Source organism: Lolium perenne, chromosome 3 (genome assembly GCF_019359855.2).
Source record: "Lolium perenne isolate Kyuss_39 chromosome 3, Kyuss_2.0, whole genome shotgun sequence".
In the NCBI taxonomy this organism is placed as follows: domain Eukaryota; kingdom Viridiplantae; phylum Streptophyta; class Magnoliopsida; order Poales; family Poaceae; genus Lolium; species Lolium perenne.
In genome coordinates this window covers 1612986-1636772 of record NC_067246.2, presented here as the reverse complement: position 1 = coordinate 1636772, position 23787 = coordinate 1612986, and the positions used below count along the sequence as shown (strand labels likewise).

The window sequence follows — 23787 nt, the reverse complement described above, 5'->3', positions numbered from 1 at the left end:
GTATTACACTTTGTCATGTTTGGATCTTTTAAACTATGCAATAATTAATTAAGGTTGTGTGCATCAATCGTTGATGCAGAGGCCAGGATATTATCCCTCTTTTCAAAAAGAAAAAAAGGACCGTACGACCTCACCTTATATGAAAAACTTAGAGTATTACTAGCTACCAACCAACTAGATCTTTTCAATCTATATGCATATCATACACTAGTTTGGCTCATTCCCAAGATAAAATAAAATATATCTCAGGCCACTTCAACAATAGTGACAAGCATGTTATTTTAGCCAACAAGATGATGATTAGCTGTCTTAGATGACCAGTGCAACTTGATGGATGCATGGCCCGGTGCATTGGAATCTAATGAGGTGTTCTGTTACTTTTATATTATGAGATTAGGAGCTAAGAAAGGTGAGTACACTAGTAGAAAAAAAGGCTTTTGTTCAGAGTTGTCCGGAGCTTTAGCACCGGTTAGGCTACGAACCCAGACTAAAGGATGCATTAGCACCGGTTCGAGAGGCCAGAGTTTGTTACGAACCGGTGCTAAAGGGTTGGCGTAGCACCGGTTCATGGCACGAACCGGTGCAACCCTTTAGCACCGGTTCTAAAGGGTTGGTGTCAGGGCGCGAACCTTTAGCACCGGCTGGGACTAAAGGCTTTCTAGATTTTTTTGGCTCCCCACGCAACTCTAGAAAATTCAAAAAATAAAATCTTTTGAGATTCATGTATGTTACGCAACCTACTATTAGGGGAAATTAAAAAATTTGAATTTCGACTATTTTTACAAAAAAAAAAGTTTAGAAAAAGGTAAAACGGCTTTTCTGGTTGCATACGACGTCGAAAAAGTGTCAAAATGATCGTGGGAACAAGTTACATCCGAATTCACCAGGGATTACCCGGTTAGCCAATTTTTAGATTCTCAAAATTCCAAATGGAAATATGAAAGCAGGAACATTTTAGTTTTTGCCAAAAAAAAAAATTTTTTTTTTAAATTAAATTAATAATTCCTTCCTGCATAAAGATTACTATTACTTAACCATAAAGGTTAGCAAATTTTTAGATTTACAATTTTTCAGGTTTTAGGTTTTGCAAAAAAAAACTTAAATTTTAAAAAAATCCAAACTTTATTGTTTATTTATTTATTCAAGATTATTATTACATCATTACTTTTGTTTATTAAAAGAATTATTTGGAATTCAAACAATAAAGAAGTGTGATATCATGACCAACATGTTAATATGATTGATATGATAATACTATCAATAACATGCGCGCGAACACTTGGAAGTGAGATAGGAAGGAACTCAGAAGTAGTGGGAGGATGGGTGACCGAGCGGGAAGTATGCCCACGAGTAAGTAATTTGAGTAGAGATTAAGTGTAGTTAGAGACTAAACTTGTCAAATAACTAAAATACTAGAAATTCTGAAAAAATAGAAAAAAAGATTGAGTGGAAAATAATTAGAAAACAAATTGGATAAAAAAATGGCACCGGTAGCGGGTTCTGCCGCGGTAGACCCTTTAGCACCGGTTGGTGTACGAACCGGTGCTAAAGGTTCTCCCGCTGGACGCTCGGCTGCCAGCCACGTGGTACCCCTTTAGCACCGGTTCGTAACTAAAAGGGGGGGGAGGGGGGGGGGGCTTTAACACCGGATGCGTTGCACCGGTTGGGCAACCGGTAAAAAAGGCATTTACTAACCGGTGTTAATGCCCCGTTTTCCACTAGTGGTAGATGCATGGACCCATATATTAGACTCCATCCATACCTAGGGGGAGGAATAAATGAGCCACATGTCAGTCCATAGTTTTTAGTATATTTTGAAAATACCTCTATATTTTTATGTATATACTAAAAAAATAGTACATACTACCTAAAAAGTGTTAGATAAACTACAAAATATTCTTATATACTACATACTACGCGTATATACTCTCCGGTTTGATATATACAACATGCAAAACTCACATCAGTGTCACTACCACCGGTTGTAGGAAAAATTTGTATATATATAAGAGATAATATATGACAGTGATGTTGATTATAGTAAAAAAATTAACGTGCGCCTTGATATCAGTGGCTACAGTCGAAAGAGTCTTTTATTTATTTATTTATTTGAGATGAAGTCGAAAGAGTCATGGAATGGTAACTAGTTGTTGATTAGTTTTAATATCATTGTTGTCTGTGTCTGTCAATTTGATGACGGCTCAATCGATTCTCGATCATGTCTCCGTATCTTGTGCTGGAATTGATTAAACTAATTTCAACCAGGGGCAATGTTACGCCCTACCTACCCATCGACGACTAATCCGCGCAACAGCATCAGTCAGCGGCGATTTACACAAAAATAACCCAAAAGTGAAAGAAAAGCACAAACTGACCTCTCGGGCAAACTATTTCACCCATCTAACCCTTTTGTGTGGCGCCCCCTCATGGGCGCCACACATGCCAGTGTGGCGCCCGTCCTGCCGGCGCCACTCTCCCAGCCGACGTGGTGCCCTCGACGCTGAGCTGGTGCGCCGATCCGACGTGGCAGGATGTGTGGCGCCGCTCTGAAGGGCGCCACACTGTGAAACTGTGGCGCCGCTCGGAAGGGCGCCACACATCCAGTTAAGTGTGGCGCCCGAGCCGCCCCAGCCCGACCCAGCTCTTCTTCTCCTCTCTCTGTTTTCTTCAAGAAGCAAGGCGCCGGCGGTTCCTCCTCCTCCCCCCCCCTCTCCCCCCCATCAAATCCACCCCCAAATCATCAGATCTGCCCGGCCAATCTCTTCCCAATCCCTTCCTCAAGGTATTCTCCCTCGATCCCCTTCGTTTCATCCATGATTTTCTCGGATTTAATTCAATTTAGACATGGAACCCTAGATATGAAAATCTTAGAAATTGAATCAATGTGCTCATGTATGTGTTCAAATCCATATTCTCATGTATCTATGTGTTGAAACCCTAGATTTGTTGAAACCCTAGACATCAAATTTCAATGAATGTGTATGTGTAGGAAACATAGATATGTATGTATCCATATTTGTGTTACATATGACCATTATTTGTGATGGAATAACTCATATTTGTGATGGAATAACTCATATTTGTTAGGAATGGCTCATAATATGGTGTTTTATCCCTAGATATGAATGTATATGTATGTATATGATGTATGTGTGATGGCTTATATGTATGTATATGATGTATGTGTGATGGCTTATTTGGATATATTCTCATGTATGTGTTGCTCATATTTGTTAGGAATGGCTCATAATATGGTGTATTTGTGTAAACATGTAGGATGGTGTGGCTCCTAGATCAAGAGTATGACAGGGATCACCGGGCTTTTCAGATGACGGAGAAGGGAAGGGTTCTTCACCCCTTGAAGATTCGTTACCACGGCACAGTCGATCTGGCGTATGACGAGAGGTACACGGAGTTCATCCAGCCTACCGGTCTTCTTGGACCACGCGTATGATGACGACATCTTGGACGACCCCATCGAGTTCGATGAGGTTGCGCAAAGCCAGTACGATATGACAGCTCGACAAGGGAGATCGACTTCTATTGCTTCCTCTCTGAACTTCGTGGTAACGTATTCTCTCATTAGCTACTACATCATCTATATTGGCATGTGCTCCCTCAAATTGTGTATAATATGTTTGTCACAGCGGTCCGAGATCCAAAAAACAGCTACAGAGTGTGAGGTTGTTTGGGATCAGAGCCATAGAGATGAAAAGCCTATCGGACCGATGCGGCATTTCATTAAGGTATGGTCACCAACTTTGAATGTAAGCTATTGTGTTTGGCGGCTTTGTAATCATGACTTCCATGACGCAGAACACTGCACGGAAGTTGCGGCGGTTAGCCAAGTTGCTAGGTTGCCGCGAAGGCGAAATTGCGGCTACATCCTCTTCTGAAGAGGCGGAGGTATGGACTATTTTGTTGCTGTCAAACATGTGCTTACTAATTTCAACTTTTGTAATCTCATATATTCATGTTTGTGAAGATTCCTGACGACACCATTCTGAGTCAAAGCATTAGTCGAGGCAAGAAGCAAGCCACACGGTCTGCGTACCAGTTGAAGCCGAGGGGCAAGGCTCCACACCGTTACACTCCGGAAGATTATGCGAACCGAGGAAAGAAGGCTGTGATCGAGTCCGATCAGGAGCCGCCGCGGAGATCATCTTTGAGGAGGATGAGGAACGATGAGTCGTCATCTTCAGAGGAGCAGGAGGTGCAGCAGCAAGAAGAGCAACGGCAGCGGACGAAAAGGATGGCCGTCCGGAAGCAGCCCGTGAGGAGGGGACGTCGAGGAGGATAGATGGATTTGCTACGTGTTGTGAACTCTATCTTCATAAGTATCGGGTTGTGAACTCTATGTCATTTCGAACCATGTCGTCATTTCTACGTGTTGTTTGAATCTAAGTGCTACGATGTGAGCTATGATGTGTGCTATGTGTATGATGTGTGCTATGTGTATTGTTGTATTGAAAACTGTTGAAATAAGGTAGGAATTTGCATGGTTTAGCACAAGTCAACGTGTGGCGCCCTTGCCACGGGCGCCACACTTCACTGTGTGGCGCCGATGCCATGGGCGCCACACATGTCAATTTATATGGCCACACATCCAGGGGCTCCGGACGCTTAGGTCCTTAGCCGTTTTGGCGACCCTGGTTATGTGGCGCCCGTGGCGCCGGCGCCACACTGCACTGTGTGGCGCCGCTCTGAAGGGCGCCACACATCCTCTTATAATTGGCCACACATCCAGGGGCTCCGGACGCTTAGGTCCTTAGCCGTTTTGGCAACCCTGTTTGTGTGGCGCCGATGTTACCGGCGCCACACAGTGCAATGTGGCGCCGGCGCCACGGGCGCCACATAAACAGGGTCGCCAAAACGGCTAAGGACCTAAGCGTCCGGAGCCCCTGGATGTGTGGCCATATAAATTGACATGTGTGGCGCCCATGGCATCGGCGCCACACAGTGAAGTGTGGCGCCCGTGGCAAGGGCGCCACACGTTGACTTGTGCTAAACCATGCAAATCCCCCCTCGCCTTCTTCTTCTTAGATTCTTCAGCCAGTTCTTCCTTCTCCCTTATGTCACGAGCCAACTGAACCACCGAGTCGAAGAAATGGTGGCGCTCCTCCGTCTTTGAAGCTTCCGCTTGAGCTCTTTCCTCCTTGATGCGCTCAGCCTCCTTAGCCACCTCCTCTAGGTGCATCCTATTGGCCCTCGCCCGCGCTATTTCCTCAAGTTGGCAGCTCCTCAGGAATTTTTCCCGTGCCAAGCGGTCCCGTTCAGCCTTGAGCTTCTCATTCCTCTTCTTCTCGCGCCTCTGGTATTCCTCATACTCCCTTTGCATACGGGCACGCTCGGCCATCTTCTTCTCGTGCTCCTCCTTCTCCTTCCTCACAACTTCTTCATTCTCCCTCTTCCGCACCGTCCTCACAGCCTCCTCCCAAACGGAGTCCTCCTTCTCATTGCCCTCCCACGCCCCCTTCCCCTTGGTGGGTTGAGTTGCCATACCTGAAAACAAAATCGAAAAAACCAAAGTTAGTCACGGAATAGGAAAAATGAAAGTAGAATACAATTAATATATTGGAGACACATACGGATAAGGCCCCGCTAGGTATCTTAGCATACTAGCACCCCGACGTACACCATGGCGACCTCTACTAAGCCCTACATGAATCCTTGGTTGCCTTGGAGGTTGTCGCCATTGTGATTGATGCCTTGGAGCTTGTTGCCTTGGGACTTGTTGGCTTGGAGCTTGTTGCGAAGGAGCTTGTTGGCTTGGACTTTCATGGCTTGGAGCTTGTTGCCTTTGGGCTTGTTGGCTACGAGCTTGTTGCCTTGGGGCTTGTTGGCTTGGAGCTTGTTGGCTTGGAGCTTGTTGCGAAGGAGCTTGTTGGCTTGGACTTTCATGGCTTGGAGCTTGTTGCATTTGGGCTTGTTGGCTACGAGCATGTTGGCTTTGAGGTTGATTCGAAGCTTGTTGGCTACTTGATTGTTGGCTTGTGCTAGCATCATTGCCCTTTGACTTTTTGCCGGATGTACATTTTCTTCTATTGTGCCCCTTACTATTGCATGATCCACAATTAGTTGGCTCGCGAGCCTCTTGGAATAACTTGTTTCCCGAATAACCCCATCTATCCATATCTCCGTGATACCTCTTTGTCTTTCTTCTTCCACGTTTCACAACCTTCCATTCTGGATCGGGCCAAACTTGCACTCCATGATACTCCGGCCATTGTGATTGGTCCAAGTAGGGAGAAAACCTTGGAGCCCATGTCTTTTTTGTGGCTTCGATGGAGAACTCGGACTCCCGAACGGTGAGGACGTTATTATAGTCCACACGTCTAGTGCGTGCCGCTGTGAGCAAGTGGGAGCAAGCCAAATGAAGCAAAGATGGCCTCCTACATGTGCATTCACTTGTCTTTAGGGACACACGGAAAGCACGGCCTCCGTGTTGGACACCACCTTGTGTGGTGCCTCCCGGCTCATTCACTTGATACACCCAGTCAACATTGTCATAACATGTAGCTGTTTGGGAGTCCGCCTTCCTCGCCTGAAAGTCCATGAACTCTTGAACCTTCGTTGGGTACTCGCAGTTCCTAGCAATTTCCTTCTCCGTTTCTTCGGTGTAGTTCTGGAAATAGACATTCAACTTCTCGAATGTGTACTGAATTATTGCCGTCACGGGCAATGCACGGACACCCTTCAGCACATTGTTGAAGCACTCAGCCATGTTGCTTGTCATTTGACCATATCTCCTCCCATCCTCATCATAAGCTCGTGCCCACTTTGAGTTAAATATAAGGTGTCTCTGAAGAAACTCAAAACCACCCGGGCTGAGGTCTTTGTGCTTGAGCAAGCCGTTGTATAGGTTTGCGAAGCGGCGCTCGGAGTAAGCGAGGCAACAATCTTGAAGAAGGTCAGACAACTCTTTGTTTTTGCATGCCCGGTAGAAGTTTGCACAAAAATGCCTCATGCACCATCGGTGGTGCAGGGGAGCATGCCCGGGAATGTCAATCTCCACCGCATTGAGAATTCCTTGATGACGATCCGAGATGACACACACTTCCTTTGAGGGTGGTATGACCCTCGTCCTCAATATATGGAAAAACCATTGCCAGTTATCATTGTTCTCAACCTCTACCAATGCAAAAGCCAATGGTACTAAGCGGTTGCTCGCATCATTTGCTATTGCCACCAATAGTGTGCCCTTGTACTGCCCGGTCAAGAAGGTACCATCGACGGCGATGATCGGCCTACAATGTTCGAATGCCCTCGTGCATTGCTCGAATGACCAAAATGCACGGTGAAATACCCTCACTCTTTTACCGTCATGCAATGTCATTTTGGTACTAGAAGGCTCCACCACATGAACCATGCCCGGGTTAGTAGCGGCCATCGCTAACAACAACCTAGGGACTCGGTTGTATGCTTCCTCCCAATCACCGTACAACATCTTGAATGCGGCTTGTTTGGCCTTCCATGCCTTCCCATACTTGACATCGTAGTCAAACCGGGATTTCACCGTATCTTGCACGGACCTAATACTCATGGTAGGAAGTGATGATATCTCCGCCGAGAGCTTGTATGCAATGAACTCGGATGTGAGTTGACGGTGGTCCGGCTGCGCATCCTTGCCATCCAGTTTCGGCCCCCGGCACATGTGAGTGGCTACACAACTTGTTATGTGCCAAGAGGGCCCTTTTTTGAAAGGTCTTGCACGGACAACCCATGGGCACCTTTTATCTACACATTTTAGTGTGTACCGCTTCTTCAAATCCGAGTGAACAACGATGTAAGGGCGATGATGCTTAATCGAGAACTCCTTCAACCATATCTTCAATTCCAAGAAGGTATCAAACGTGAGCCCTTTAGAGATCATAGCCGTCCTACCATCCACATCTCTCTTGGAAATTGGCCTAGCTCCAAGAAGTAAACTTTTGCCACCATCAACCACGGCTCCATCCGCAAGACTAACATCACGGAACAATGGTATCCGAATATCCCGTCCGGTTACCTTCTTGAATATCTCGGCTCTTTCGGCTTCCCTAGCCGTGAAACCATCCTCATCAACTTCTTCATCGGGCCCATCATCATCCGAGTCCGAGGCATAGCATCGGGAATAAGGAATGGAGTGGTCCATGTCCTCTTGCGTCAAATATGTATCCAAATCACCGACATTGTTGTAATTCATCTCGAAACCATTATCACCATCGTCATCCTCATCATACTCCTTCTCCAACGGAGGATCTTGGGCAATGGGAGATTGGACAATGGGAGATTCGGTGGCTTCTTCTTGGCTCATGGGTGGTGGGCTCCTAGCTTGAACGGGGGAGGAGCGCCGGTTAAGGTCAAGCTCGATACGAGCATCAACCGTCTTGGTTGCAAACAACTCCAAAGCCTTGTCTTGTGACTCGGCCACCGTCTCCTTATAAACGGACCAACGTTGCTCGGAGTTGATACGCATTGTCTTCCAACGGGTGTGCATTCCAAACCCAACATTATGCCTTCCCTCTAGCTCAACAACATCATTTGGCTCATTCCAATTCAACTCAACCCTCACTTGTGCTACCACCTCCGCAAAGCTAGGGCTAAGGTCAAACACCAAGTCAACCTCTTCCGGGTCCGGCTCTAGGTTCCCCTTCAAGAAAGCATCCTTGTCCACATGATGAACATGAACAATTCTTTCCATCCCCCTAGCATAATGGGAACAACACATACACACATGTGTTTATTAGTTATCATAATCAACATAATCTACCCATACAAACTAGCACACTACCATTTCTCCTACTTCAACAACCCTAACATCCAACCAAATCCATCTCCACCCTCAAATCAACCAAATCCACATCTAGGGTTTCACATGTAGATTCAACCAAATACACAAAATCAATGGATGAAAAGATGGGGAACGGAGGAGATTACCTCAAGGAACGGGTTGGGAACGATCTCCACGGACAGATTTGACGAAATCCAAGAGATTTGAGTAGGGATTTGAGGGGGGGAGAGAGAGCCGGCCGCCTTTCCTGAGGGAAGAAGAACAGAGAGAGGAGAATGGCTGGGTCGGGCTGGGGCAGGCTCGCGCGGCCACACATAACAGGATGTGTGGCGCCCTTGCCACGGGCGCCACACTTTCAAAGTGTGGCGCCGGCGAGAGCGGCGCCACACATCTTGCCACGTCAGATTAGAGCACACCTCAGCGTCGACGACGCCACGTCGGATGGGATAGTGGCGCCGACCACACTGGCGCCACTCGGGCTTGTGTGGCGCCCATGAGAGGGGCGCCACACAAAAGGGTTAGATGGGTGAAATAGTTTACCAGAGAGGTCAGTCTGTGCTATAGTTTCACAAAAGGGTTATTTTTGTGTAAATCGCCTCAGTCAGCATCAGCCTAGGGCAATGTTGTGCTAAGGTTAGTTGTGATAATTTTTGCAAAAAAAAGGTTAGTTGTGAACGTTATTAGCCCAATCTGCTGGGTGTTCATTTTATATATTCATTGCGAGCGGAGTGGGAGGTTAAAACAAAACAAAAAAAGGTCGGACTGACAGGAGTAGATTTTGTGATGGTACTATAGCACGGTAGTGGTGAGAGCAGACGAGGGGAGAGAAGGAAGGAAATCTTATACGACCTGGGTCGTACCGTTTCCATTGCTGGACCAAATCGATCGTATGACACGTAGAAGAACGAATCTCAAAGCTTCTGGCCACTTATTCCCCACTTCTACTTAATCAAATCCCTAATCCTGCGAGAACTGAACCGTCCCCCAGACCATTCATCTACCTTGCGATTCATCTTCCTGCCCCTTCTCTACTGTGACGACGCATCAAGATGGAGGAAGATGACGACATCATGGCGGATAGCCTTGGAACGAACATGGCAGCTGGGCATCCGGAACACTCTCTGCACACATCTCCTCCATCCATGGTGAGTACAGTATACAAACTCAATACGTACAACCCCCTTCTTCTCAAATCATCTCTTATTGAATTCATCACCTTGCAGCAATATAATTTTCAGTAACTGAAAATGAAGTAACATGTGGTTGCAGGCTGATAATCAGAATTCATCGTCCGAAAAAAATATTCCAAGAGTTGGGATGTGCTTTCAATCTGAGGAAGAGGCATACAAGTTCTATAATCTTTATGCTGAGAGTAATGGATTCAGCATTAGGAGGTGTCACAGAAAGTATAGAGCAGATGGAACTTTATCTTCTAGATATTTTGTTTGTAGCAAGTCAGGTGTGAAGGCTACTCACCCAACACATGTAACCAAGAAAGAACAACCTAATTCCAGGACTGCTTGTATGGCTCGTGTTCAATTCAGCATCACTCGGGAGGGTATTTGGAATGTTCAAAAAGTCATACTCGATCACAATCATCAGCTAATAAGTCCAGAAGAGATTTCCAAAACAATGGTGCCATTTAAAGCTCCTGAGAGAGTGAAGGCTCGGATGGAAAAAAGATCAAAAGATGCTCTAGAAGGAGCAAAGAAAGGCAAGAAAAAAGGTAATTTTACTGTCATGTGTGAATAAGTGGCAAGGTTTTCACTTTTCTAATTTCTTGTACTATATACACACACAATGTGCAGGAAAAGTTTCAAACCATCCAGCAAAAGAATCAGTACTTGCTCCACTTAGAGTTGTTCAGCAGAACACTTCCCCATTCCTTGAACCTGAAACGGCACGCGGCCCCGATTTACAAGCTGAATGGGTTGATAATACAAATCCATACACAACCGTGCCTTTTGGAGAGTATCAGCCAGCGTTTGTTCCACCTATCCATGGAGAATTTACAAGATTGTTGTTCGGGGTTCATGGAGATGGCACAACAACAGCTGCTCGTCAGTTAGATTTCGGCGAAGGTGCCAGTACATCTGGGTTTCAGCAGTAATGTTAATGCTAGTTAGCTGGGCATGTCAGGTTTCTATTTACTACTTGTTGCTACCTGAATATTGCTACCAAAATATTGCTACCTGAATATTGCTACCTGAATATTTGTGAATGTTGTGCATTTGTCTCGTTCTCATACATACTTTATTCACACATGAACCTAAAATGCAGTTAGGAGTTGCTGAAACCAAATACCACAACTTTTTATTGACAGAGTGTACATCAATTTCATTCATAGAACACGAAGCATCACATTCTGTAGGGAAGGGGAGTAAAATTTAGAAGAAAATAACAAAGCACCACTATCCTCAACTATTTGAGTTGGGTTCTCTGAAACACTATCTAACAGTAGCACCTAGCAAACAGAGCAAACACATGAAGTCCCGTCCTGGTGCTGCCAGCGACGGCATCGTGAAGGAGGTGCACCGCAGGCGAGAAGGAGGTTGGCTATGGCAGCTGCAGCATGGCGCTGCCGTCCGTGGCGAAGGGTCCTGGTGGCTAGCTGGAGCGCCGGTAGTGCCACCAGCGGCAGCGTCGTGAAGGAGCTGCGCCGCAGGATGTATCTAGATAAAATTGAGACACTTATTTTAGGACGGAGGTAGTATCTATCAGCTATACCCGCCAAAAAACTGAGAAGGAATTAAGGTGATGTCTATGGTAGTGATGCGATAGGATGTAGCGCGGCAGGGAAAGGTGATGTAGGTTAGGAGAAAGACCGTCATGGCCCGGTTTTTTTACCCATTTAAAGCCTAAACAAAAATAGATTCCGGCCAAACTCAAATCTAAAAAAACTGTTCATTCGAGGCCCAACACTATTCGCACAAAAATCTGCCAGCAATGTTCATTCAAGAAATATCTATCAGCATTTACTGTGTGGCAGTGCGGAAATCTATAAGTACCCCTCCTCAAATCATTTTCAGTTCGAAACCGGAACCTCACGCAAGCACTACCAGAAAACCATCACCTCATCCTTTGCCCCACCAACTCATAGGTACCGAGAAGGTTCGCCGGATAGCAAACACCAAGTAGCTCGAATAGTGCCAGTAAGACCCGGTGAATAGGACCAATTACTATTCATCAGGAAACCCAAAACCACATAGTATACCCATTTTAACTATCTCAATGCCATGAAGCTAGTTCACGAGACGAATGTCGCGCGGGAGGCATCGACGAGTAGAAACAGGACGAAGATGGAAGTAGCGCGAAAGACCAAGGCACAAAGGATGAAGACATAGAAGATGTACATGGTGGGATAGTTGGCAAGTCACATTCTTTTGTCCATGCTAATCTCCTTCTCGAAATAGGCTTTTGCCCCGCTTTATAAATAAAGCAACCACATCCATACAGAGTTCAAAGTCACCGAAACACAAGACACACAAGAGTCTGCTGGAGCAACATCACAAACATGCCCAAGCAAAAAAGATACACAGATACATCCCTACATAGTAGAGCAACTCATCGGCTGGACTGCGTAGATAAGCGACGTACCGTTACTAGTAGATCCTCCAGCATGTCGTCCAGCCGGTCCCTGTCCCGCCGCCTACAGAGCGGGTACCAGTACTGCAAAAACGCCAGAAATTTCAATAAAGAGTCAGAGGCCCGCCGCAGAAAGATATGGTCAATAACCATCTTGTTGCGGATGTTCCAAAGGGTCCATGTCATTGCAGCAAACACTAACCAGAAGAGGCGCCTCCTTGTACCGGTACGGTTTGCGCTAGTTTCCAGGAATTCCCCAAGTTCTAGGGCCTGCCACTCAGGCCCCAGAGCCTAAGAAACAAAACTCCAAAGAAAATGGGCAGCGGGACAGGAGAACATAATGTGAGTAGTAGACTCCGGGACTGCGCACAACGGACACAGGCCGTTCCCCGGCCCGTGTCATTTTGTTACCTCCACACTTGAGGGAATGCGATCCCGAAGAAACTGCCAAACGAATATCTTTATTTTCAGTGGTAGCGGGGCCTTCCAGAATGGTGACGTCCACATAAGAAAGGTCCTCTAAAAAGGGCCCGATGCGCAGACCTGGCGGTGAAGGACCCCGATGTGGTCAAATGCCAGGATATGCTATCAGGAGCGTCCGTCAGGGAGTCCGGAAGATGCGCCCGTAGCGTGTCCCAGGCCACGGCCTCAGCCGGAGTGAAAGCCTGTCGGAACGGGAGCACCCATCCCAACTGGGCCGCGGCAGCCACTACTAACATCGGGTCCGAGCAAATCGCAAATAGCTCCGGGAAGTCTGACCTAAGAGCTCGCCCTTCGAGCCACGTCTAACGCCAGAATAGGGTACCCGCTCCATCCCCTATGGAGTGGGTACACCCCGTCCTGATCTCATGCTTGATGTCCTTGAGGGTTCTCCAAAACTGAGATCCCTCCCGCCTCTCGCATGCCAGTAACGGGTGACCCCTTAGGTACTTGGCTTTAACAAGCTTAAGCCAGAGACCCCCGTCGTTTTTAAGGATCCACCAGACCCATCTCAGCATCAAGGCCACATTCATGTGGCGAGACGCCAAGATACCTATGCCCCCAACATCTTTGGGGGCGCATACATCGGACCACTTTACCATGTGATACTTCTATCGGCCAGTACGATCTTGCCAGAAGAAGCGCGACAACTCCTTATCGAAGTTGCCATGCACTCCTTCCGGAAGCATATACATCCCCATGATGTACATGAGTCGATGAGAACCGTCTTGCAACCCTTGGATGTAAACCTGCCGCACCACGGCTCAGCCTTGGTCCTAACCTGGCCGACCAAGGGGTGTAGGTCCCGGATAAGGATCCTAGAGTCCCTCACCGGCATCCCCAAATAAGTCACAGGGAAGGCTGACAGCCTGCAGTTAAGGTTGTCAGCGATGCGTTGTTGCTCCTCAGGGTTGTATCCCATGATCACGACCTCGCTTTTGTCGAAGTTGATTTTGAGGCCCGACATGGCCTCAAAGCAGAGGAGTAGGAACTTGAGGTTGATGATGTCAAGTTCCGAGCCCTCCACCATGATCATGGTGTCATCCACATATTGGAGATGGGTAACTCCACCTGCCGGGATAAGGTACCCTACCACACCAGTTATGTTGCCAGAGATCTTAGCCCTCTCTAGGATCTCCGCTAGGGCGTCCATTGCAGCGTTGAAGAGGATAGGGGATAAAGGATCCCCCTGCCTCACCCCACACGCCGGCCTAAAATAGGGACCCACTTCCCCATTAATATTAATGCCAGTGCTCCCACTCATAACTATCTGCATGATCCAATCAATCATCCTTTCGTCGACCCCCAATGTTGGAGGACATGTCGCAAGAATGTCCAGTCCAGGCGGTCATAGGCCTTATGGAAGTCCAGCTTCAAGAAGACGCCCTTCTGGCATCGACTCTTAACCTCAAGAATGATTTCATGAAGCGCCAGGATCCCATCATGGATGTACAGGCCCTTCAAGAGGGCAAACTGGTACGGATGCGTTAAGCTCTCCATGACCGGGGCTAACCTAGCCGCACAAACCTTAGAGAAGACCCGTTGGACGACATTGATGACTGTGATAGGCCTAAATTGGCGTATATCCGTGGCCCCCACAAACTTGGGGAACAAGGTAATGACGCCAAAATTAATGTTGGACATAACTAGTGTTCCAATATAGAACTCCTGGAACATGGGCATAATAACTGCCTGAATCTTTTCCCAAAACTTTTGGTAAAAGATTACAGGTAGACCATCAGGGCCAGGGGCTGAGTTGGTCTTCATGCCCAAAATAGCACTATGGACCTCCTCGGGCAAGAATGGGAGAGTAAGCTCTGCATTCTCATCATCTGAGACGCTGGCCCATTCTGGCCAAAGGTCCCCAGATAATGCAACCCCCGTCATGGGTCCCGCCGAGAATAATCCTTTGTAGAAGGAGTAAATGTGGGAAGAGATATCCCTGGCATCCTCCAGGAGACTATCCCCATCCCACAAGCAACGGATGGAACACTTACTGCATCTTCCATTTGCAATAGCAAGGAAGTAAGCCGTGTTGGCGTCCCCTTGCAGCAACCAGTTTTGACGACTCCGCTGTTGCCAGAACAACTCCTCCCCCTTTTATATCTCCATCAGGGAGTGTTCAAGGTTGTATCACTGAAGCCACTCCTCAGCATCCAACCCGACACTGTCCACAGCTATGTCCAGATTCTGAATCTGACTAAGGAGAAGGGTCTTTTTTTGTCTAATGTCCGCCCCCAGGTTAGCTCCTAGCCCCTCATGAACTGGCGGGCCATCTTTGCACAGTGGTGCCACACATCCACCGCGTTAAAGACACGCGGTGGAGATGTTGCCACAGCCTCCCACTTGACGCAAACTGCTTCTACGAAACCTGTCTGGCCAAGCCAGAAGTTCTCGAAGTGAAAACAGTTCAGCCTAGGAGGAGAGGCCCTACCTGAGCACAGAAGTAGGGGCGAGTGGTCGGAGCCTACCCTGGTAACCGCACGAAGTGAGCACAGAGGGAAAGCCATTTCCCACTCCACCGACACGAACACCCGGTCCAGCACGCTCCGGACTGGGTCAATACGATTATTGCTCCAAGTGTATCGCGCGCCCACTCGTGCGATTTCCCTAAGAGCAAGGTCGGCGATGCAGTCGTTGAACATCCTCATCCTAGGGACATCCACGTTCGCCGAACTTTTGTCCTCTGGTGAGCGAATCAGGTTAAAGTCACCTGCCACCACAACCGGTGTAGTGCACCGGTCAACCTTATTCCTAAGCTCTTGAAGAAATGCCGGGGATCTCCTGTGATCGGCCGGCCCATAGACGATGATGACCTCCCAACTGAGGTTAGATCGTCTATGGATGAGGGCCATACTCACATAGAATTCCCTGTGTTCCATGTCCTCAACCTCGAAGGTTTCCTCCTTTACTCCAAGGAGGATCCCTCTCGAGTGACCATTGGCCAGCAACTATGCCAAGCGAACTTGTGTCGACTGAGTCCCTCTACCTCGTGGAGCAGGAAAGTCTCCTTGAGCGTCTCTTGTAAGCCAACAATATCCACATTTTCTCATCGCATATACTTCTTTACTTGCCGTTGGCGGCCATCTGCCCCGAACCCCCTAAGGTTCCAAATGAAAGAGTAGAAAGGGGAACTCATTGGATACCATCATTGGGGTTGGTCTCCCTACTAGGGACCGAATGAGCCCTACCTCGAGTCAAGGGCTGTGACGGAGCCTTAGAAGGCCAGCCCCGTGTCCTCCCGCCTGGGAGGCCACGGCGGCGACTGCCTCAGCGTTGGGCCTAGGCTGATTACCATGGCTGGTCCCAGGTGCCAATTGCACGGGACCAGCCGGCGCAGGGTTGTCCACCCTCTACTGCTCTACCTGAGCATGAGAAGCAGCCAATGCCGCATCGTATATTTCATTTGCTCTTATCGCTGCAATATGCTCGCTGCGCGGTCCATGCTCACCCCTGACGATCACCCCACAATCCAACGCAACCTGGTCCAAATGGTCCAGCGAAACCCAAGCGAGATCCAATAACCTAGAACCAGATGGTGGGGAGGGAGGAATAGAGGAGGAAGAGGCCTGGGAGGCAAGGTTAGTACCTGGGTCTAGGTTGCGTGCCACCACCCTCAGCTCAGCCTGCTCCGCAATGGTCGGCTCGATCACCTCAGCCCCGGCTCTGGAGCGAGCCAACCGGGAGCTGTGGCGCGAAGGCAGCATCGCCTGACGAGGACAACGCGTGACACGGGCCTTGGGGCCAGCCACGGGAGTGTCGGGGAAGACCGTTACAGGCTCCAGGGCATCAGGGCTGGGGGTCACCGGACCCAAGGGCGAGGTAGGGGTAGAGCACGGGGAGCGGGTGTAGCAAACCAACCCTGGAGACCTCGGGGACAAGGGTGGTGCCACCTCGAGTCCCACACTCACCGAAGAAGAACACTGGAGGATGTTGGAGCCGTACTGCATAATGGACAGGCCGAAGGACTCCACAGGGTCGAAGCGACGGTCGCGAGGTGCGACAACCCCCATCTTGGCTAGCGCACTCCTAGAGAAGGAGACCGGCGCCGAGCCAGAGTGGACTGAGCCACCAGCAAGGGCCGTCTGCCCCCGCAGTGGGGGCAACAGGAACAAAGGGCTAAGCAGGCCTGCCCCTGCAGCTTGTGTTGTGGTGTCCCCATCCCTTTCCCCGTCTGAGTCATCGCCTGAAGAGCCGTCGTCCTCCTCTCCCTAGTCGTCATGGAGCAGCTGGTCGGAGTATGGAGGAGGAGGCGTGGATCCACTCTGGTCCCCGTCTCCCTCCAGCTCCACCACCAAAGCCCGGCCAACCCTCCCAAACAAGAAGTGTGGCAATGTATATGCTAGCTTCGTGGGGTCTGGGCTCATGATCTGTATACGAACCAGACCCTGACCAGCTAGGGAGCGAGTGTCGACTGTCATGAGCTTGCCGATGGCCTAGGATATCAGCTCGGGGAGGGGCTCCTTCCTCGCCTCCCCGGGGATCCCGTGGACACGTACCCACACCGCAGAAAGAGTAGCAACCGTCTCTGGATCCACGCAGGATGGCCTGATTGAGACCTTGATGTTGTTGGCCGGTAGGGTGGTCGTCTCACTCCAAGACAGAGCGCGTAGAAGCTCGGCCAAGGGGAAAGCCACAACGAACTCGGATGGAGAGATCTCCCTCACATTCCACGCACAAGTCGACTCCAACTAAGCGAGCTCGGCGCGGATAGTGTCGACCGTCACCTCCACCAACAAGGGCGGGCCCTGGACCGGTAGCACCTTGATCACTGCGAGGTGCTGGGGCACGGAAGTCTCAACCTCGCCAAGGTCCATGTAGTAGAAGCCTCCATCAATCCCATGGACAAGTTATTCGAGCACCTCCCTCGTCTTGCGTCGGAACCGAGTGGTGCACACAGCAGCCAGGTGCGAGACATCACCGCACAGAGTGCACTGTTCCGGCTCAGTGTACTCGGACCAGAAGTGACCCACGGCACCATAGTTGAAGCAGGTGTTGGTCGTAGGCAACTTCTGGCATGGCACCCCCGGAGCCCAAGGCGCGGACATCTCCACCTGAGATAGTCCACGACCGTCAAGTGTGTCCGACTGCGGAGGTGGCATCGGTTGGAACCCACCCTGGCTCCCTCCAACACCACCACCCGGTCCCTTCTTTCTCTTCTTGTTTTTGTTGTTTTTCTTCGCCACCGTGCCGGCCTCCCCCGGCTGTGCCTTGTATGACGACGCCTGGTGTGGCGAGCGCCGGCCAGTTGGGAAACATCCTTGACCTGCCCTCCACGACGCGGCTTGGTCCCTGGCCACCTGGTTGTAGCGCGGCCAGCTGGCCAACTCATCCCGGAGAGCAAGCACGCGTCTACGGCCCTCCGGGGGGTAGCCCTGGCGCACCGGTGACCGGTGACGCTGGGCGTCCTTGTCCCGTTCATCGACGGAGCGAGGAGGATGCTCCCGGTGGTGGCCCTGGTCCTCCTCTCAGTACTGGGACCTGCCCGCGTCAGGCGCCTGCTCGCCATCCCGGCCGTGTTGACTCGGGGAGCTGCGCCGCGGCGGGCTGCGATGGGGCAGTGAGCGTCGTGCCGGCGGCCGGTAGGGGGCAGGCGGCGGTGGGCAAGGCGATGCCAGCCGCACGCGGTGGTGGTGCAGCGGGGACGCGCTGGTGGACGGACTCCGTGCCCGCTTCATCACAGCGTCGCTGAAGGAGGCCGTGAGCGGCGGCGGCATTTCGCGGATCGTGCGGGCGGTGGCGGCATGGCGACGTACCTATGAAGGGGTCGCGTGGAACCCTAGGGCGAGGTCCTGGCTACCCTTCTGGATCCATAACCACTCGCCCCGACGGTCGCTGGGCCGCGCGGCCTAGGCCGGCCCATGGTTACGCGCATCCTAGCTATGCCGGGCAAGGATGGGCCATGCCGGCCCACCCCCGCTAGGGTTCGGCCCATGCGCAGTGGGCCCCGACACAGATGGACCAGGCGAATCAGACGGCCCCCGCGGAGAGATCACCACCTCCAGGCTCGGCACATGCGACGGCGGCGGCGGGGCCGACCCCAGCAACGCCGGCTGCAGCAGGGCGGCCGCGCCGTTGGCGCACCTAGCCGCCGTCACGGCCAAGCCATCCGGACCCCCACCGGTAGCCGCGGCGCTGCACGTCCCCCCGCGTGTCCGCGCCAACCGCGACGGCTGAGGTGGCCTCGGCCGCGCACGACCTCCATGACCTCCCCACCGGCTAGCAGGCACCGGTGACTTGGGATTCCGGACATGGCAGGCCCGTACCAGGAAATCACCGAAGGTGGACAGCCCTGTGGGCGAGCAGCGAGCGGCGAACTCCGCCCGCGCCGCTTCCTCGGTGTCTACCTCGTCAGGGACGTCAGCCCAGCGGCGGCCCCGGATGGATTCGGGAAACTCCAACATCTACGGAGTCTCCGCCATTCCCCCCGGCGCCGGCCGCAGCAGCTCCCGTCCTCAGGCGCGTCTGCCGTCACGGTGCCGTTGGCGAGGACCATTCCGTCGCCAAGGCGTCCCCTTTCCCCATCGCCGGCCTATGGTAATCATCAACTTTTATACTACTACAAAGCCGTCCATGCTAATCTTACATGCGAGTATATTAATTCTTTAATAGGTTAGTTGATTGTTTCTTGCATGATATTTAATTAACACTTTATTTTGTAAAGACACTCAGACAAGGGATAACAGAGCCAACCCTGCCCCAGTTATGCTCCCGGATGTAATGAGCGACTGATGACTTTATGGGTGGGGATTTCAGAAAATAGAGCAGATGAAAAGTCTTGCTATCTCTTGCCTTTGTCAGCACACCAAAGGAAGTGTGTTCAGCTGCAGTGACGTTATTAGGTATGTTGGTAAAGATGGGCAACTCCACGGAGTCTGCCAAATGGTATTCGAATACACCGTGCTTCCGGTTAATGAAGCTGTGTTTAAGGGACACAAGACAGAATTATTTAATGAAAATTGGCAATGACGACCCTGTGGGTCATAAAATCTCAACTGTTTATACCAAATGTTTGATATAGTAGTGTTTTGCAAATCAAAAGAAGAATTAGGATCAACTCATGCATCCCCATAGGCATCGATGCGCCCCAGCTAGCGCGACGCCGCAGATCCCTGCGTTGGAGGACCACCCAGAGCGCCGTCCCTAGGACCTGCGCCGACGGAACACTAGTGGAAAACATGCCTAATGTCGCGGGCCGTAAGATCCTTTTATCGCGGGCGGCCAGCCGCGACAACGGAGACGCGACAAAAGGTCCACCTTTTGTCGCGGATCGCTTACCACCCGCGACATAAGGTCCACCACGTGGCGGCCGCGGGGCGCGCAGGGGACACCCCTTTTGTCGCGGGTGGTAATACAGCCCGCGACAAAAGGCCCACCACGTGGCGCGCGCGGAAAGCTGCTGCTTTAGGGTTTGAGGGGTGCAGCACCCCCCCCCCCCCCCGGCCACCGACCCCCTTTTATTTCATTTTTTCATTTTAAAATAAATTTTGCATATGTTTGTACGCTGTACACGTTCATTCATTATATATAGATCGAGCAAACAAATATTGGAAGCAAAAGTCTATTCGTAGATTCCCCTTACGTACATATACATGGAGCTCATGACTACCAGGACTAAAGCCCATCGTATATTCGAACTATTACATGGGGATCATTTGATGCGCCTATTTGGATTAAACAAGCCGTTGTCGTCTATTACTTCTCTCATCAGAAGTTCCGCCACTTCCTCCGTAATTTCTAGTAGGTGTTCTTGTGGTTGGAGCTTCTCCCGCATTAAGTCGACCTATATAGGAAAATGAGATGAATATGACTATATCAATCTTGATAATGAAATATTGACGATAGTAAATTAAAGTTGTGAATGTTATTGCTTACATTGAATCTATTATCGTTGTGCTTCTCAGTGGTTAACATGCGAATGGACTCGCAAACGTAGTATCCACATAGATTCGTCCCCTATGGCTGCTGGGCGCACGGTACAGGAGTAAATGTTAGCTTCTCTGCGAAATTACCCGCAGTATTCTTCTTGAAAACTCTCCAAACCCTGCCAGGCAAAATAATGATTGAATGAATGGATAATTAATTGATATCTCACGAAAGATAAAGCGCGGCAATGATTGAAATTACCTCTGGAGCAACTTCTGGAAGTCGTGGAACCCTTCTAGGCCTCTACTCAATGGGTCTCTTACTTCAACTATTCCCTTATCAACTTGAATGTCTAGCAGAATCCAGTGGAAACTGCACATGTTTATATATATATATATATATATATATATATATATATATATATATATATATATATATATATATATATATATATATATATATATATATACGTCATGAATTACACTTAACATCGAGTAAGAAAAATTGAATGTGCACAACAGATCAGTAAGACTCTCACCTGTAGTTGTAAGGAAATAGTATTGAATCACAGAAATGTTGCTCCCCTATAAACCTTAGTAGGTTTCCCCCCGTTTCGACGGGTTTATCCCTTACCGTGTCATGATGTACTTTATCTGGGTCAACAAACCCAATATTGATTATCTTATTACTTCTGCATTCACTGATCTTCAGTCTGCATAAGAGAGCACATAAGATATAATGAGTATATGCAATGAACAGGAACAACTGAATGAACAGGAACTTATGTGTAGTTAACAACTTACAAGCAATAGCAACTCATGAGAGATTTGTCGAGGGCCTCAAAATTGAATAACTGCCAGAGTTCGGAAATCTCAATATGGAGATCCTCCCTTCGGAAGTAATATTTTTCTGGGATATTCGTCACGATGTATCTTTGGTCCACCTTGCACGCATCAAGGTACCACTGATGCAAATTCCGCATATGCGTTGGCAGTTGATGCAGCCGCTCTTTGCTGACCAAGTCGGCCCCGTAGACAAATTTAGGAGCTATATCAGCAATGGGTAGTACTGCATCACGGGCACTCAGCAATTCCTCCACGGTACAGCCAACTTGAGCCGCTAGCGCCATAGCTTCTTCCATATCGAAACCACCAAGTTCCTGGTACACCGAGGGAACATCTAACACTTTGAGTGGTGGGATCGATTGTTTGGTCTGTTCTCCGAGCTGGGGAACTTCCTTTCTTTTTCTGCTTGTTGTCGCTGCTTGCTTGGCCTTGAGGGGTGCACTTGTTGAACTTGATTTATTCCCGGCTACACTTGTAGTTGATGATTTGCCCGTGCTAGCACTATCCTTCTTAGCAGTATCCTTCTTCTCAATTACCCTCGCAAGTGTGCGTGTATAGTCATCCTTCTTCTCGTGTAAGTCATATTGCGATGGTGTGTTCAGAAAATTAAGAGCATATGCTTTTTGCTTCTCGGTGTATGACGCTGGCACTGGGGGTTTTTCCTTATGAAAATGTTCATACAGTTTCTTCTTTGCAACGGCCTCATTTTCCTCGATAGTAAGATCGTAAGGACGGGGGGGAGGAACCTTTGGTATTGTTGGGAGGGGCGACAGCTTGCGGACAGGACTCTTGAAACGCTTCCGCTTGGGTGCATGCCGAGTCTTAGTGGGCGCAGGCGGCGGCGCTGGAGATGGAGATGGACTAGGGATGTGGTGGTCGTACCCATGGGGTGATGGTGGCGACATGTGACCAGTCGGAGGAGGTGATGGTGGCCTGCGATCACTTGGAGGAGGTGATGGTGACCTGGGACGACTAGTAGGGGGTACCCAGCCTGGAAGCCTGATGTTTTTCTTCTCCCAAAGAATGATTTTACCCAGTACGTCTCCGAGTGTAACCTGACCTTCACCTCCCGGGATTTCAAGCTGCAATGACTCAAACGTCGGTACAACTGAATCCACCCCGACACGAGCATAGCCAGCTGGAATCTCATTGCTACGCCATAGTGCCGGCTCACCTTCAGGTCCTAATGCAGGTAAAACATAGCCGACCGCCACCTTAAGAGATATGTTCCTGAACACCTCACGGAGATCACAAGGTGTTTGCTCCTTGATTCCATCCACGGAGTAGCTAGGCGAGGCCTCCGAGTCGGCCACGCTGCTGCTTCGCCGCTGAGATATGCCGGCGGTATTGTCTGGCTCGCGCTGTCCTCTAAGTTCATTAATCTGCCGCTGCTACTGCTGAATCTCCCGCTGCTGCTGGTCAAGTTGGCGTTGGAACTCGGCCATCCGGTCATTCTGCACCTCCAGCTGGCGTTGTTTTGCCCTCGCTCGGCTTCTATAAGTCTCCGCGTCGTCCGGAAACCCAAGCGACCACGGAATACTAGGGCCGAAGCCTCTTGTTCGTCCTCCCTTTTCAGGATTACCGAGGACAAGCGTCAGCAAGTCTTTCTCTCTATCGGGAGCAAACTTTAATTTTCCCGATTTAATATCTGCCGTCACTTTAAGCCATTTTTCCCTAGGTATCTTAACCTTGCTGTCACTTTCAACAAAGTCCCCTGTCTTCATGTCATACTCACAGCCATGCGCAAGGAACCAATTTCGAGCCCTCAAGTCCCAGTTTTCTCGGATGGGTTCTGGAATGATCCCATTCCGCTGCATCTCAGCCTCTTGTGCGTCCCACTTAGGCATGGCTACTTGGTAGCCCCCTCGCCCCGTTTGATGGTGATGTGTCTTTTCGCTTGCATTCTTCTTGTTTTTCTTTGACAGTGCCACAGCATCCTCTGAGCTCTTGTACTTCACAAATTCTTCCCAGTTATGCTCCTGCTTCGATAGATAGCCTTCGAATTTTGGAGGCTTCTTCTCGTCCTCATAAGTTGCCCATAACCGGTTCTTCCACGCCCGGAAAAGTTCCCCCATCTTCTGAAGAGTCCACTTCTTCACTAGCTCCCTCTGCTTGTCCATCTCAGTCTGCGATCCCAATTCTGGCAAGGTGAAATGTGCCATGAGGTCATCAAAAAGCGAGCGTTTGTACCTATCGGCAACCTCACTTTCGGGCACCTTCTTACTCTTGTTCCATTCT

At 49.7% G+C, this 23787-nt stretch overlaps 3 protein-coding genes across 3 annotated transcripts; 2 read left to right on the top strand and 1 right to left on the bottom strand.

Moving 5' to 3' along the window:
* Window positions 1-3678: 3678 nt before the first annotated feature.
* On the top strand, window positions 3679-4383 carry LOC127337981 (uncharacterized). Its single transcript, XM_051364286.2, has 3 exons — window positions 3679-3746; window positions 3817-3906; window positions 3986-4383. Exons 1-3 carry the CDS (start codon window positions 3729-3731, stop codon window positions 4298-4300), a joined length of 423 nt encoding a protein of 140 aa, XP_051220246.2. The 5' UTR covers window positions 3679-3728; the 3' UTR covers window positions 4301-4383.
* A 5365-nt stretch (window positions 4384-9748) lies between these two features.
* On the top strand, window positions 9749-10974 carry LOC127340606 (uncharacterized). Its single transcript, XM_051366348.2, has 3 exons — window positions 9749-9918; window positions 10043-10499; window positions 10582-10974. The coding sequence occupies exons 1-3, from the start codon at window positions 9823-9825 to the stop codon at window positions 10881-10883; spliced, it is 855 nt and encodes a 284-aa protein (XP_051222308.1). The 5' UTR covers window positions 9749-9822; the 3' UTR covers window positions 10884-10974.
* Window positions 10975-15087: 4113 nt separating this feature from the next.
* On the bottom strand, window positions 15088-15720 carry LOC139837444 (uncharacterized). The gene has a single exon (XM_071826892.1). The coding sequence runs from the start codon at window positions 15718-15720 to the stop codon at window positions 15088-15090; it is 633 nt and encodes a 210-aa protein (XP_071682993.1).
* Window positions 15721-23787: the final 8067 nt, after the last annotated feature.